This window comes from Pararge aegeria, chromosome 20, assembly GCF_905163445.1.
Source record: "Pararge aegeria chromosome 20, ilParAegt1.1, whole genome shotgun sequence".
In the NCBI taxonomy this organism is placed as follows: Eukaryota; Metazoa; Arthropoda; class Insecta; order Lepidoptera; family Nymphalidae; genus Pararge; species Pararge aegeria.
Window position 1 is genome coordinate 17,339,760 of NC_053199.1, and position 17,105 is coordinate 17,356,864.

At 43.5% G+C, this 17,105-nt stretch overlaps 2 protein-coding genes across 2 annotated transcripts; one reads left to right on the forward strand and one right to left on the reverse strand.

Moving 5' to 3' along the window:
• The first annotated feature begins 594 nt into the window (after window positions 1-594).
• On the forward strand, window positions 595-4,732 carry LOC120632613 (cytochrome P450 6B6-like). The gene is made up of 2 exons (XM_039902544.1): window positions 595-1,944; window positions 2,637-4,732. The coding sequence occupies exons 1-2, from the start codon at window positions 612-614 to the stop codon at window positions 2,816-2,818; spliced, it is 1,515 nt and encodes a 504-aa protein (XP_039758478.1). The 5' UTR covers window positions 595-611; the 3' UTR covers window positions 2,819-4,732.
• Window positions 4,733-11,162: 6,430 nt separating this feature from the next.
• Window positions 11,163-14,330, reverse strand: LOC120632633 (poly(U)-binding-splicing factor half pint). Its single transcript, XM_039902577.1, has 4 exons — window positions 14,107-14,330; window positions 13,001-13,094; window positions 12,728-12,947; window positions 11,163-12,587 (listed from the first exon to the last, which is right to left on the reverse strand). Exons 1-4 carry the CDS (start codon window positions 14,113-14,115, stop codon window positions 11,252-11,254), a joined length of 1,659 nt encoding a protein of 552 aa, XP_039758511.1. The 5' UTR covers window positions 14,116-14,330; the 3' UTR covers window positions 11,163-11,251.
• Between the last annotated feature and the right edge of the window lie 2,775 nt (window positions 14,331-17,105).

Here is a 17,105-nt window from a genome sequence, read left to right on the forward strand (position 1 = left end):
ACTCGACTCGCGCGTGTGTACTAAGTATGTTGCGATGTGCTACCTGTTGGGACAGACATTTACCTAGGTATACGAATCCTGCTGTTCATTATTTTATCGATCGCACAGAAGGTAACCAACGAGCCGCAGCTGAACCGAACCGAGCTGCCTATGCGGTGAAGAAGATACGCCATATGACCGACGTAGAAACTGCTAGACTGGTATATTTTAGTTACTTTCACAGCATTACGTCATATGGAATTTTACTTTGGGGTAATGCTGCTGATATTAGCACTGTTTTCGTGCTGCAGAAGAGTTCGATCTACAAAATGGGTCCGAGAGAGTCATTGAGAGATAAATTTAAAGATTTTAAAAATTATGACAGTGTATAGGTACCTAGTCAGTTCATATTTGAAAATTTTATGTACGTTCATAAAAACATTTAAGAAAAAATGTGACTGCAATAATTTAAACATTAGAAGTGAGAAAAAACTTACAGTGCAATATACTAGGTTAAATAATAATAAATAATACAAATGATAGTATCTGCTCGTTATCGGCCGCTATCGGCGCGGCCGCCCCGCGCGCCGGCCGCTCGCGCAGTCAGGCCGCGTGCGCCGCGCCCGTCGGACATGCTCTCGCTGGCGCTGGCGCTGCTCCTGCTGGGCGCGCTGTACGCGTACGGCACGCGCAACTTCGCGTACTGGCGGCGCCGCGGCGTCAAGCACGAGCCGCCGCTGCCCTTCCTCGGCAACAACGCGCGCAACTACTTCATGCGCCGCAGCACCACGCAGCTGGCCACCGAGCTGTACCGCAAGTACCCGCACGAGCGCGTGGTGGGCTTCTTCCGCGCCAACCGCCCCGAGCTGCTCATCCGCGACCCCGAGCTGGCGCGCCGCGTGCTGGCGGCGGACTTCCGCTGCTTCTACCCGCGGGGCCTGCTGCCGCGCGGCCGCACGCCCGAGCCGCTGCTGCGCAACCTGTTCTTCGCGGACGGCGACCTGTGGCGCCTGCTGCGCCAGCGCATGACGCCCAGCTTCAGCGGCGGCAAGCTGCGCGCCATGTTCCCGCTGGTGGTCGAGCGCGCCGAGCGCCTTCGCGAGCGCGTGGCGGGCGGCGGCCTTCTGGACGCACGCGAGCTCATGGCGCGCTACACCACCGACTTCATCGGCGCCTGCGGCTTCGGCCTCGACAGCGACTCGCTGCGCGACGAAGACTCCGCCTTCCGCCGCATCGGCGCCAAGATCTTCCAGATCGGCGCCGCCGAGATGTTCGTGGCCGCGCTGCGCGATATGTTCCCGGCGCTGTTCGGCGGCGTGAAGGCGCTGTGGCGCGTCGAGAAGGACTTCCGGCGCCTCGTGGCCGACGTGCTGGCGCGGCGCGGCCACCGGCCCAGCGGCCGCGGCGACTTCGTGGACCTGCTGCTGGAGTGCCGCGCGCGCGGCCGCATGCAGGTGGACTCGCTGGAGCGGCCCGGCGAGCTCGCGACGCTGGAGATGGACGACGACATCGTGGCGGCGCAGGTGTTCGTGTTCTTCGCGGCCGGCTTCGAGACGTCGTCGTCGGCCAGCAGCACCACGCTGCACGAGCTGGCGCACCACCCCGCCGCGCAGCGCCGCGCGCAGGCCGCGGTGGACGCCGCGCTGGCGCGCCACGGCGGCCTGTGCTACGCCGCCGTGCGCGACATGGCGTACCTGCACTGGGCGCTGCTCGAGGGCATGCGCGTGTTCCCGTCGCTGGGCTTCCTGCTGCGCGAGAGCGCGCGCCCCTACCGCTTCGAGGCGCTGGGCCTGGCCATCGGCGCGGGCGTGCGCGTGCTGGTGCCGCTGCAGGCGCTGCACAACGACCCGCAGTACTGGGACCGCCCCGACGAGTTCCGGCCCGAGCGCCACGACCCCGCGCGCGCCGACCCGCGCCGCAAGCTCGTGTACATGCCCTTCGGCGACGGGCCGCGCGCCTGCATCGGTGAGTCGCGGCCGCACGCGCGCTACTGCATGCAGCTGGGATCCGCAATATTGCTGCTTTGAGAGTCGGTGCCGAGTAAAATGTAGAAAACTACTGGTACTGTCCTTACGATCTCTATACTTAGTAACTTTCTACATTTCACGGCGCACCGACTTCAATACGTTGTATAAATAATTATTTCTTGCTTTATAGTTGTCGAACAAAGTCGATTCTTTTGTCTAAAAAGTTTTAGATACTAGCTATCCATCATCAAACAATCAGCAAACAAAACTATCTCGCGATTGTGTTTAGCAAGGTAAGGGGGTCTTTAATATAAATAAGGAACGGAAAACGTCCAATTAAAGACCCCTTGGGTATTTTCACAATTGACTCTTAGCCTGCTCTATATTCACTTCTACTTTTTTAATAAATGTAGTGTAAATAGTAACTCTAGGCTAAGGTTTCATGTCGACCACAATTGGCTGCCTTGGACCAATTCAAATCGGCGATGCGTAAAAAAATTGCTACACATGCAGGGCGATGACGCGGGGCCGCGGGACCAACATAAGGCTAGTCCACCTGCTTATCAAGCTTACGGCCCTGGGTTCGTCGGCATACGTCACGGGTCCATTTAGACCTGAGCGTCTAGCTAACGATCGATGCATTGCCGACCTCAGTCAGTCAGTTCCATGAGATGGATCGCTCCGTTGCAGGCGAGCGCCTCGGCCTCATGCAGTCGCTGGCGGGGCTGGCCGCCGTGCTGTCGCGCTACAGCGTGCGGCCCGCGCCCGGCGCGCCGCGCCGCCCCGCCGTGGCGCCCGCCTCGGGCGTGGTGCAGAGCGTGGTGGGCGGCCTGCCGCTGCTGTTCGAGCCGCGCGAGCGGCCGGTCGCCTAGTGGCCGCGCCGGCGACGCCGCGACGCGGACACAATACCGGGAACTGTTCTTCGCTGCGCTGATCACCCGGGAAAGGATGTGTGTTTGTATAGTGCAAAATTCTGTTTGAAAAATACCTTCAAAGGCAGAAAAAAACTACTCAAATGTGGTTGTTACTTGTGACTTAGGTATGATTTAATTTTTTGCTTCGGATCATAGTTTTTTATTATACTTGTGAGTCAGCTAGTTACTAATTGAATTCAATCATCTGTTGCATGCACGAACAGATGTTTCGTTTTTCAATCCTCACTCAACAATTTAGGCTAATTCAAATTCAAAAACTTTTATTTATTTATTTCTTGCTTTATGTGTACATATATATATATACAACACAATAGCTACTACAAGTAGATGAACATGAAGCCCCGGCAGGGCATTGCAATAGAGTCGACATTAATTTAAAATTATTATTTCGTGTACGTCTCCTTTGGGCTATTTAGGTATCATAATATATGGAGCCCTAGCATTATATTATACAGACTGTATATGTACCTAGCAGAGGTTGGTCTTTGACAACTTGTTCTAAAAGTGCTGGTGTTATAAGTGATAATAGTAGTTATGTTTGCGTTATAACATATGACAATGTTTTAATTGTGTTTATGAGTCTTGTTTCAACTGATTAAATAAAAGAGCAACGGTAGAGGTCTTCTCTGCCGAACACAGCATTCCGAACTGTTAGTAGAGTCAATTCAAGGTACCTAACAAGTAATATGAATTATAGAGAAGCTTAACATACCTACAGTAGGTATTAGTCTGTCCAGTTGTTTTATTTTACTCCTTGGGGAGACAGGGTTATAGATTACAGAGCGACAACACTGTTCTAATGCAGGTTGGTGGGCTTTAATAATATCATTTAAAAAAATACTAAGTTAATAGTATTTCATAAGTAAGATAGAATAATATTATCATCCTGAACATTGCTTGTCTTGAAGTTAATATTTGTGTTTCCCATTCACTAGTTCTTAAGAAAACCCTTAAGATTAGCACAGACTTATTTGAAATTCGATGGAGTAGGTACCACTATATTTACCGACGAAAAATGTTTTAAGTCGAGCCAACATAAGGATGCTTAATTTGTCGAGATATACGGAAGACCACATAGTGCCCAATTTCAGTTTTGGACACATCTCTGCCAATCTATGGGGCTGGATGTCAGCGGATGAAGAAGGCGAGCTCGTTCTTCTTCCTTCAAGGGCAAACGCAACACACTATTTGTCTGTTTTAGAAGAGAGTATGCTACCAAGTGTGTTAATACTCATCTCCAATCTCGTCAGCAACTTGTGGTTTGTAAGAAAGTACGTTTCAATGACTCGCAATTAAAGTGGTTGTTCGTTTTACTTTCCTTTATAAACAATTACTTCTTCTCATAATTAGGTGTAAGAGAACAGAATGCCTTTTAAACTTCTACCAACTGTACTTTTAAGTTTTAACCATGCTTGTTTTTTCCACCATCACCGGTTAATTCCCCTTTTTTTTCCCCCACTGAGATTGACATTCCGCCTACCAAGACCTACACTTTTCGTTCAGGAATCGGGAATCCTAACTGATTCTTAGTACTGATTATTACAATTTGTTTGTTTGGATGTTTTATTTATTTATATTTATTCCAAATGTTAGTCCATATTATATTAATAGTATTGATATTGGCCGGCTGGCTGCATATTAACTTATAGTGTTGCGATAAAAGCGATGGGAAAATAGAAATAAAAGGACCAAATAGGCTTTACCACTGCCGAATTATTTGGGAAAACACTAGAGGCACTCGTCCACGCATCTATGCTCTCGTCTAGAGGGTTCTATGAGAAATAAGTTACAATGTGTTATTTAATGGTGGTTATACCTACCCGTTATTAAAAATAAATGTCATAAAACTTATTTGTAGTTTTCATTTTACTTTTGCTTGTTATTTTATTGTTGTTTTAATACATTTTGTAACATTGCATTGATGAGATAGAAAAAAACAAGCTAAACCTTATTCGATAGCAAACGTCATATTTATTTAAATGTTAGCACAAGCGAAAACCGGCACTCAGGTGACTAATCTTTTCATACCGTGACTGTACTTGGTGTAACGCAGATACTGATGCGCCGTGCACCGATAACCATGTCCGATATTGACGAAGTATACTTAGTTAATTATTGACGTAGGTGTATGCAGTGCATATTATTATTTTACGAACGTATAAAAATAAACCTAAAAATTAATTGTTAGGTTTTTATTTGCCTAAACAAAACGAATTTATTATAAAAATGTCTTAATCTTTCCTTTAACGTATTTTGCAAATTTGCTTCATATTTTAATCTAATAGTCAAATAATCATCAAAAAATATTTTCTTCACACGTACTCGTAACGTGTATATAAACCTTATTACATCGTTTTAAGGTCATATTCACGGGTCTCCTCTCAGACTGACAATGGTTTAAGGCCTCCTCACTGGCTAAGGGTGGATACTGAATTGGTAGACTTCGCACGCCTTTGAGAACTTTATGGAGATCTCTCAGGTTTGCAGAGTGATTTATAATTGCTTAAATTAAAAAACCCATATAACTCCAAAAAACGAAAGGTTCGAGCCGGGACTCGAACGCCCGAATGGGAAGCCGAAGTGTTAACCACTAAGCTATTGCCGCCCTCTCATCATCATCCGCATTCCGTAACCTATTAACTCTCATATTATGTGCCTACGGTATTAGAGCATAGACCCACCACACTGCTCCAATACGGGTCGTGGGCTTTAGTGGCTATTATCACAAGTGATTATAACCAGGACCGGGAAAATTCTTTAAAAGAAAAGAAAGAAAAAAAATATACAATATCTAAAATGTTTTGCGCGACTCAGGATTAGAACCAGTGACCGCTCTTTACTAAGCAGTTATTATCACTAACATACCTATTCGATAGTGATCTCGAACTACGACTAAGACTTCGACTATAATCGCCTTAGAAATCTTATAGATGTCATTAGAAAATATTATGTGCACCGGTGTGTAATATTATTTTACCGGAAATCTTATAATATTATTTTATTTAATGTAAATAGTTCCTTTATCTGAGAACGTAATGAATAATTATATTGTTGTATACTTTTGCTCTCCTCCATAATAAATATAAGCAAATGGTTAACTACTTGTAAAACTGTGTACGAAAATCACAGATTTTATCACCGGACAGCTATACAGGTGAGAGATTGCTACATCATTGGGCTAAAATTGAATGATCGAATGAATGAATGAATGAATACACTTTTATTGTACACCACATAAAAATTATAAAAAACTAGTTTATACGATGTATACAACCGATGGCATAAAACACTGCTCAAGACGAGAGGTAGGTGGTGCATATAAATATTTTCATAAATGTATACATAAATACTATAATATATACATAATAAACTTCTACACTATATTATATATACATACTAATAATTAATATATATCTATGCAATGGATATCCATAAATAGGAACAATATTGTCAATCCCAAACAAAACAGAAGAGGATAGGCATTACTAAAGTTACACAAAAAAAGAGAAAACTATAAAACATCCCAGCTAAAATAATAGGAACATTTGCAAGAATCTAATAATGTTGCGCAGATTGAGCATTCCAGCTCCAAGTGTAAAAATGTAGTGTTTGTATCATAAACAAAAAAGAAAATATACTATGATACAAAGTGCTTGTATACTCATTGGAATAATTATCAAAAAAAGCGTAAAAAGAAACGTAAGTATTTTGACTATGGACTATGGATGCCAAAATGACAGTGAGAAGTGTCATTGTTTATTTAAACAGTAATTGTCACTTCCTGGAGAATGCTTTGGTTTGTTAAAATCTGTTGAATATATTCTTCTTGCCAAACTTAAGGAATCTATCATATTTACCGACTCTATGAGTGCTCTGCAAGCTTTATCTAGATTTCCATTTAAGTCTGCCCAGATAAGCCATGTTATTTTAAAAATTAGAAACCTCCTGCTTACTTGTAATGAAAAAGGCTATACAGTGGTGTCTTCCTGGGTACCAGGTCACACTGGAATTTCTGGAAATGAACGTGCTGACCAGCTTGCCAATGAGGCTATATCATGCGGAGATATTGCCGACTATTGTAACTATGCCTTCGATTTATGTGCATTGCCAAAACATTCCCTTCAGGAATCTTGGAAAATGGCTTGGTCGAATTCTAGCCAGTCAAAGGGTAAATCTTTCGCTAGGATTCAATACTCTATTCCGTCAAAGCCATGGTTCTCGGGTTTAAAGTTGAGCAGGAGAGTGACATGTATCTTGACGCGTATGCGTTTGGGCCGCGTTTGTTCTCCTGTGCAACAGGCGAAATTTGGAATTGTGGAGTGATTTGTGCGAATGTGGTGAGGTGGGTGACCTGAACCACATATTCTTATCATGCTCAAAATATAACCGGGATTCATTTTACCAGGGTCTTATTAAGTTTAACATCCCACTTCCTACTTCCGTTGACATCCTCTTGTCCATTAATGAACCTTGTATATATAAACTTTTTTCCTCATTTATCCTATTGTATGATATTAAGTTGCAAATAAGTAGCTAGTTTAAGTATTCCATATTATTATACTATTTAATCCTTTCCTGATCCTATTAATTCTTTTCGAAATTCCGTTTCCTTTTTTAAAAACTTAAGTTTTTTTTTCAATGTATAAAGTTCCCTCGTTTAAAAAAAAATGTATAAATAAAAATAACACTTGACCACAGCATAAGCAATTGACAATGGTTCAATCGCTCAGCGCGCAGAACCAATAAACCAAAAAGAAGAAGAATTGTCACTTCTTAAATATAGTTCAACGGGTTCAACATACCAAGATAATATTTTTGGATTTGTCGATATTTCAACCCAGCTGCATGGATCGTGGTCACGACGGGACATTGTCACAACAAGATTATAATGAACTTAATTATCCATCATCACAGATCTAGGCCGACTAAAGGAGCCCCAGATACCAACATCAAACTAAAAAGGCGTATTAGTCAAAATTCATCTTTATATATATTCTGATAAAAGCTGTCACCAGAAGGTTGTGTAAGTGCTGCCTGTTGGGTTCCTATTTACAAAATTGTTTTAAAATTTAAATGCTCTCCCAGCTCTTGTTTTTACCGGAGAGGCCATTACTCTTTTGGAAGAAATCCTGTTTGCACTGTCCCATTATTACCTACAACAGACGGTTATTCAGACTGACTCTTTAAGCTGTTTAATGTCTATTAAAGAAAATCCCTTTTGCAGCAAATCACGATTTCCCATTATCTTAATAATCCGGGAGGCTCTGTTCTCACAATCAAAAAGGACTATCCATCCTACTGGTTCGGATTCCAAGCCACTTGGGTATCCGAGACTGCTGATTCATGTGCCAAAACAGCTGTAGAGTAAGGTTTTCTAGGACATTTAAAAGATCATCGCAGGACCTATATGTACTCTTGCCAGAACATATATGGATATATAACATATATTCTTCCTACCAAAGTCCCCTGTCCTTTGAGTGTTAAATGTTTGTTTTCAGTCCTTATTGTAGATTTTTATGTAAATATATAGTAAGTAATAAAATTAAAGAATGTATAATGCATATAAAGTTCCGTGTTATAGCATATTCATAAATGCGTTGTCTGTGATGTCTTAGCTTAACAACTAACAAGATAATCACAACTATTTATTACTTGGTACGATAATCTCCTTCATGCCTTCTCTATCTACAAGACATTGGCGAAGTACCTTGTACCCAGTTGGCACAGACAAAAGCCATAAACAAGAATTGAATTGAACTTTTAATTATAAGTATACCCGCTCAAAGCAAAGTAAATACAAAAATAAAACTACTAAAAGAAATCGATTGCAAAAGCAAAACAACAAGAATTTCTACGTAATTCAATAAAGCAATAAAAACAGACTGGATATCTAAGGAAGAAAAAAACTATCGCTATGTTATAATTTTTATTAGTGTTTTTACCTACACTTGGAGGAATTTATCAATTTTTATAAATTTATAAAAATATCGCTAGGTTATTTTCCGTTGCCTGTTCACTTTAACCATCTTGTGTCCCGCGTTTGAAGAACTAGTTAAGGCCATAAGGCCAGCCTTAAGCTGGATCTTCAGATTCCGGAGCGATAATGTTTAGCTCAGCCAGTGAGAATGTTTACTTGCCCCATTAGATCCAATGGCCACAACTCGCCTATCCTTCGTCCAGCAGTTTGCAATGCTATGACGTTGGCGAGCTATTAATAAAAGACATCATGTTGTTCCTTAGTCAAGAATTCAGGAGTGTGATGCCAGTGGTTTTAAAGCAAGTCTTATTAGGTGGATACGACATTGAATGACATATTTTATAGAAGCTTTACGACTGAATTTGGCACTGTTTTTTACTTTGAATAAAAGATACAAATCCCATAACTGAAAAAACTACGTAGGTACGTACCTATTAGTTTCGTTATTTCCCGCCAATTATTCCCCTGAGCACGCACTACATAAATAGACCACGCGTCAAGTAATGAATTCATTTATTCATGAATGTTGTTACTTGAAACATAAAGGAATAAACGAATATTAACAAGAAGTGGAAGAAAACATTAATTTAATATTTTCATTTAATTTATTTTAAGGGCCAGATTCAAATTCTCCCAAACTGTTCTTAAATCTGTAAAGTGGATAATTAGATCAGGCGCAAGGTTTTGTCTGCATTTACTGTTTATACCCATGTTATAATTTTCTTGTAAATTAATATTGAGAATAGTATTACCTTGAAAGAAAATGTAACAAACAAATAAGTATTTATACATTTTTTGCTAAAAAAAAATATCCTCATCTAAATGTACCTGTATAATTTAATTAATAACTTTTAATGCTTGTCAAGATTTTGAAGACATGATTAATGATTGCTCTTGTCGTGCACATTACATTTCGCATGCTTAATAGTAGAATATGAAGGAATGTTATTTAATAATAAGACCCTATGTAAGTTCATATTCAGATATTTCATTTCAAAGTTCTGAATATGATCAACAATACTAGAAGTTTAGAACCCAGATACAGAAAGTCATATACTTTTATATGCCAAAGTGCATGAAATTGAGTTTTAGTCCGCCTACAGATAGCCTAAAGTACTACTATAAGACTTATGCCAGTTTTCACTAAACCTAGGGATCGCCTAAATCGTTTGCCTAATGCCTAATAATGTGATAGCTATTGATGATCGGTTGATGTATGCCTAGGAATCTCCTTATCTAAGGCGTTACTTATTTAGGCTTTGCCTTGTTCTTCGTTAGTGGTGGGATTTTTTATTATTTTGTTTTTAATTTTCCCTCTTCAGGACAGGTAGAGATCATTGATCACACAGCCTATTCAGTCATTTTTTTTGTCTCTTTCCTATATTGAAAAGTCACAGGTATATCAGCGTACAGCTATGTCTTCAAAATGGGCATAAACACATGAGTGAAAAATATAGTATCAATAAAAGTAAGTATGGTGATAGATTATTAAAAAATTTTAAAATCGATGATTTTTACTGGAAGCTAAACTGAAAAAGAAATATTGTTGTGAAAGGAAGCTAGTGGTCTTATTGGCCGAAGACAGCATTATAGCAAAGCCATATACAGTATTATTCTGCCCAGAATTTTGCATATGCTTGACCAGCTGCAACAAATTCAAGCCTAAGTATAAAACTGCATGGTCCACAGTGCTGCATTTTGTGTACTGTGCAAGCCCAACATATTATTGGCAGCATTCTTTGTTCTACAATGCAGCAATTATACAACATTATATTTTTCGATTTATTCTTAGTAGGCCCTTTCATTTGATATATTGTAGGAGTGCATTAATAATTACAAGTCCATCATCTTCTCATCCAAGATTCTACCTGAACTAACATACATGCATACATTGAAAGTTAAATAAAAGCTTATGAAAATCAGGAAACACCAGCCCTATGTTACAGGTTTCACATCCACAGATGGTAGAGCTTTAATTTGAATATTGTGTCAATTTATTTTCTAACCAGAGTAAATGATTATTATGATAATTATTATTTTAACTGTTACAAACCCTGCACGGCTAGCACGGGCAGGAGTCAATTGTATCCCCGGGGAAAGGACAAAAAATTATCTTCTCCCACAGCTTTATCAAATCTTAGAGCACTGGTGCACGAGTCAAAATAATATCCAAAAAATATAGTTGGTAATAAATGGAGGTAAACTTCTATTCCATACTCCTTGGCTTAAGGTGGACACAATTATATCCTTTGTTAGGGGCCATAATTTTTATCTCCTGCCCGTCTTCTCAGTAAAATACGTTCCCAACATGGATTTTCTTCTTTAATTAAAAAATTGGTATGTTACAGTAACTAAGTAACGGTCGTCGGCGCGGCAGAGCGGGGCCGGTCGCGCTACGCCGACAGGTCGCCGTGGTCGAACAGGTCCTGGTCGTAGAGCGCGGCGCTGACGGTGCGTCCGCCGAAGTAGCGGCCCGCCAGCGCGGCCGCCGCCGCCGCCGCCTCGTCCGCGTCCGCGAACTGCACGAAGATCTTGACGTCGGCGTGCGCGGGGTCGTCGTCCTCGCTCTGGCGCTCGTTGTAGATGACGAGGCGCTCCACGCGGCCCCACTTGGAGCACTCCTCCTGGATCTCGTGGTGCAGCGCCTCGTCCACGTCGGCCGCCGCCACCATGTTGCGCAGCAGCAGCGTGCGCGAGGCGCGGCGCCGCATGAGGCGCTGCATGACCAGGTGGCGCGCCGACTGCCCCGAGATGCTCAGCGACTCCTGCTGCTGCAGCGTGTCCGGCGAGCTGTCCAGCAGCTTGCGCTGCAGCGCGGCCTGCTGGCCCAGCCCCTCGGCGGCGGCCGCGGCGCTCTCCGGCCGCGCGGGCGCCGGGATCACCACGCCCGGCGGCGGGACGGCCGGCGCCGGCGGCGCGGCGGGCGGCAGCGGCGAGGGCGCCGGCGCGGCGGGCGGCGCGGCCGGCAGCGCCGCGGGCAGCGCGACGGGCAGCGTGACGGGCAGCGGCAGCGCGGCCGCCAGCGAAGGCAGCGCGGCGGCGGGCGGCACGCCCAGCGCGGACAGCTTGGTGAGGCCCAGCGCCACGGCGTTGCTGGCCACGGCGTCCATGGCCTGGATCTTGGCCGTGGCGGCCGCGGCGGCCACGGCGGCGGCCGTGGGCATGACGCCGGCCTGCGGCGGGCCCGCCAGCGCGTTGGGCGGCGTGATGGCGCGCCCCACGCGCAGGTACTGGCCGCCCAGGTCGAACAGGTTCATGGACGCGATGGCCTCGAGCGCGGCGGCCAGCGTGGCGTATTCGATGAAGCCGTAGCCCTTGTGCTTGTGCTGGCTGGCCCCGTGCGCCAGCTTGCAGTACGTGATGCTGCCGAAGGCCTCGAACACGTTCTTGATGTCGTCCTCCGTGAGCTCGGGGTGGATGGAGGCCACGTAGATGCGGTTGTACTGCTTGGCCTCCTCCTGGATCTCGTCGATGACGGCCTGCGCCTGCGGCATGTTGGACGGCCGCCCCACGACCTTGATGTTGCGGCCGCCCAGCATGACGCCGTTCATCTGCTCCAGGCTCAGCTGCGCCGCCTCGGGGATCTCGTACTCCACGAAGGCGAAGCCCTTGTGCTTCTGCGTCACCGGGTCCCACGACATGTTGATGGACTTGATGGGCCCGAACGGCAGGAAGGCCTGCCGGATGGTGTCCTCCTTCAGCTCGAACGAGATGGAGCCCACGTACACCCTGCGACAGAGAGAGCGTGAGCGGCGCGGGCGGCGCCGGAGGGCGCCCGGCGCGGGCCGCGCCGTCAGATCTTTTCAGCTCGGGCGTCACGGGCTCCACCGCCGCGGCGGGAGCCTCCGGCATCGCGTCATCACGCGCACCTGCACATGAGCGCCAGCGCCTGCTGCCGCTGCACCTGCGTGCGCTGCGAGGCCATCTGCTGCTGCTGGTGCGCCAGCGTCTGCTTCATGAGCACCATCTTGATGCTCTGCTCCATGGCGTACTTCTTGGCGCGCGCCACCGCGTCGGCCGCGTCGGGCGCCAGGCGCGCGCCGCCGCCGCCCAGCAGCCCCGCCAGCGTGGCCCACTTGGCGCCCGGCCCTGCACACACCGGGGTCAGCGCGGCTCGGGCGCGCCGCCGCGCCGCTACTCACCCGTGTGCACGTCGCCCACTTGCCGCAGGTCGTACACGGGCGCGCTCAGGTAGCCGCCCGGCGCCGCCGCCGCGCCCACCGCCGCTCCGCCCGCCTGCGAGCTCAATATTTTTAATGTATTGTTTCGAAATAATTAAGATCCCTGAACCACTTCTTTAAGGTACATTTACATCATTCAATATGTTTCACAAAAGATTAGAATTTATTAGTTGTTTTACTATATTAATTATTATTTAATTATATTTATCCATCATTTTTAGCCTGAATAAAAGATTATTATTATTATTATAGAACATGGCAATCAATCCGTATGCTCGAGATAATGAGTTTGTGTATTATATGCACAATGATAAATTAAAAACTGTTTTTTAAATTCATATTCTGTGTAATTTATGTATGTTACCGAAACACATTATTGTGGTTTTGATTTATGTATCACTCCTAATAAGTCCTGAGTGCAATGTGTGTGCAGTAATGGATTTGATATAGATAAAGTTGAACTTATACAGCCAATGTGGTGGGCCAATCTCTTGAGCTTTGCTTCTTATAGTCATTTGTAGCATCATCATCTGTTGATAATTAATTCTATTTATTGTTGATTGTATACTTGACAAATAAACTTGCAATGTTTGCCAGAAAAGTACTCTGTAAAATCTTTGATTGGCATAGAGAAGCAAAGGTGATCCATCATTACCGGATGAGCTAGTAGCTGAAACATCTGATTAATGGTCAAACAATTCGCAGACCAGCGCCCCAGGTGGTTCCCAGGTGGTTGAGATGATGCCGGCAGGCGGGCAGTTTCAATTAAAGTATGTCAAAATTTTGAAGGTTATGTGATGGATATTATGTGATGGAATTAATACGTTCATGGTGTCGATATAGGTTTAGTATGCGGACATATGAAAAATAATCGATAGTAAAAAAGAGTGCGCTTCGTAGTCGTTTCTACACGACGATCTGTATAAATAAATGGCGGTGCACAAACAAACGAGAACCGCCCTTATAATATAACTGACAAATGATTTTCATTACGTACCTACAATGTTCAGGACAGAATAAGATGAGAGATGGAGATACCAAAAAAGCCTTCTCCGAAAACTACTTACCAAATCCATCTGGACCAACGTAAATTAACTATAATAAAAATACCACGAAGACTTGGTTAGATTAACTGCTTGTTGAAAACATCCACAAACTTCACGAAAATTAGTATGTATTGTATCGAAGCAAAAGCAGAATCACTCTGAAATCTAAATTTAATGTTAACTGCTTCACATTAAAATTTCTTAATTTCTAGCCGAACCCACAGCTTACGAACCACAGACCAGAAAAAAAAAACTAGGAACACAGATTAAGAAGTTATTATTACGCACACAGATCTATTAACAAAGAGTATAATATAAAAAAAATCTTTAGTTTCTTTATTTTTTCCCGTAGGGAAACGGCAAAGGTATATCACTGTGCAGCCATGTCTTCTTCATCGGTGCTATAGTCTTAAAAAGTAATAGGCCCATTTTGACATTTGTCATCGCGACGTAACTAGTTATGGAACCACACGACTCGGTACTCGGCTAAACAACGTTGAATTTTCATGCCACCTTAAATTGGAGATTTTACATATTTAATACTACCGAACCTACCACACCCGTCTGTCTCATTCTTTGCATTCTCATTCAAATATAAATAACAGTAAATAATATATAATTTTTGACTGAACTGAACCATGTCATATACATAACCTAACCTAAATCTAGTTTTGATTTCCTTTAGACTTTAGATTCAAGATTTAATGTGAATATATGCATTAATAAAAACTCATTACTATTTTAATACTAGTTATGCTGCTGTTGATGCACTGATGAAAGCCAGATAGCTAGATCAGTGTTTAGTTAGTCGTAGTTGCCGGTGGGCTGAGGTCTAAAGGAATCCAAACTAGTTTTAAAAGGTTTGGATAGGTTAGGTTAGGTTAGAACATGAATAAGACGGGTGCCCGGCCGCAGGCCGGTCACTTAGGTTCAGTTCCGTTTAAAAAAAAAAAAAACTAAAATCAAAACGTACCAATACAAAGTACTCTTATTCATATTAGAAGATATTGTAAAATAACAATTAATTTAATTTTTTTTTTTTTTTTTTTCACTTACACATTAGGCCCGTCGCGCCGCGCCACTACTATATGGGGCGAAGGTGCGAAGTCGACGGCGACGACAAAGTACCGAGTCTAAGGAGACTGATGGCGGCGCCACACAGTGGCGTTATGTCTCTATAAAAGTGGTGGTCTTTTATTATGTTATTTATTAATGGTATTATTTTAATATCATATCAATATTGTACCCCGCACAGGGGGGAGGTACGGGTAGGTAGTGACGAAAAATAACGATACGGGACTCTTACGAGGTCTCGTCATCGAATAATCAATACACGAACTGCCCACACACTTGTAAATATAGACGCGCAAGATCGTTACACGAACCGCTTACCATTATAGTAAACTACTATGCAAGCACACATAACATATACGCAATAAGGGAACTTTAAATTGGAGATTTTACCCTACCACACCCGTCTGTCTCATTTTGAAAACTATTCAAAATAATTGCTATTTTTCATTCTCATTCAAATATAAATAATAGTAAATAATATATAATTTTTGACTGAACTGAACCCAAGTGCCCGGCCTGTGGCCGGGCACCCCTCGTATTCATGTTCTAACCTAACCTAACCTAAATCTAGTTTTGACACCTTTAGACTTTAGATTCAAGATTTAATGTGAATATATGCATTAATAAAAACTCATTACTATTTTAATACTAGTTATGCTGCTGTTGATGCACTGTTGAAAGCCAGATAGCTAGATCAGTGTTTAGTTAGTCGTAGTTGCCGGTGGGCTGAGGTCTAAAGGAATCCAAACTAGTTTTAAAAGGTTTGGATAGGTTAGGTTAGGTTAGAACATGAATAAGACGGGTGCCCGGCCGCAGGCCGGTCACTTAGGTTCAGTTCCGTTTAAAAAAAAAAAACTAAAATCAAAACGTACCAATACAAAGTACTCTTATTCATATTAGAAGATATTGTAAAATAACAATTAATTTTTTTTTTTTTTTTTTTTTTTCATTTATACATTAGGCCCGTCGCGCCGCGCCACTACTATATGGGGCGAAGGTGCGAAGTCGACGGCGACGACAAAGTACCGAGTCTAAGGAGACTGATGGCGGCGCCACACAGTGGCGTTATGTCTCTATAAAAGTGGTGGTCTTTTATTATGTTATTTATTAATGGTTTTATTTTAATATCATATCAATATTGTACCCCGCACAGGGGGGAGGTACGGGTAGGTAGTGACGAAAAATAACGATACGGGACTCTTACGAGGTCTCGCAATCGGAATGAGTACACTTTAAATATTTTAACGAGGTAAAATTTAAGGGCATTGAGGGTCTGGTGCCAGTGGTGGTTGATTAGATCCACACACTATACTTTTTATAATTATGTGGCGTTATGTCTCTATAAAAGTGGTGGTCTTTTATTATGTTATTTATTAATGGTATTTTTTTAATATCATATCAATATTGTACCCCGCACGGGGGGAGGTAGGGGGGTAGGTAGTGACGAAAAATAACGATACGGGACTCTTACGAGGTCTCGTAATCGGAATGAGTTTCTGCGACTACCATTGTTTGTCGCGGGTAACGGGGAATCAGGGTTCGATTCCGGTGAGGGAGCCTGAGAAACTGCTACCGCATCCAAGGAAGGCAGCAGGCGCGCAAATTACCCACTCCCTGCACGGGGGGGGAGGTACGGGTAGGTAGTGACGAAAAATAACGATACGGGACTCTTACGAGGTCTCGTCATCGAATAATCAATACACGAACTGCCCACACACTTGTAAATATAGACGCGCAAGATCGTTACACGAACCGCTTACCATTATAGTAAACTACTATGCAAACACACATAACATATACGCAATAAGGGAACTTTAAATTGGAGATTTTACCCTACCACACCCGTCTGTCTCATTCTTTGCATTCTCATTCAAATATAAATAACAGTAAATAATATATAATTTTTGACTGAACTGAACCATGTCATATACATAACCTAACCTAAA

Excerpts from the sequence above, each read along its gene's own strand:
- LOC120632613 (XM_039902544.1), top strand. The coding sequence starts at position 612 with ATGCTCTCGCTGGCGCTGGCGCTGCTCCTGCTGGGCGCGCTGTACGCG. Across the intron at positions 1,945-2,636 it reads CGGGCCGCGCGCCTGCATCG|GCGAGCGCCTCGGCCTCATG; the intron begins GTGAGTCGCGGC and ends GCTCCGTTGCAG.
- LOC120632633 (XM_039902577.1), bottom strand. Across the intron at positions 12,948-13,000 it reads AGTGGGCGACGTGCACACGG|GGCCGGGCGCCAAGTGGGCC; the intron begins GTGAGTAGCGGC and ends CGGTGTGTGCAG. Across the intron at positions 12,588-12,727 it reads GCGCTGGCGCTCATGTGCAG|GGTGTACGTGGGCTCCATCT; the intron begins GTGCGCGTGATG and ends TCTCTGTCGCAG.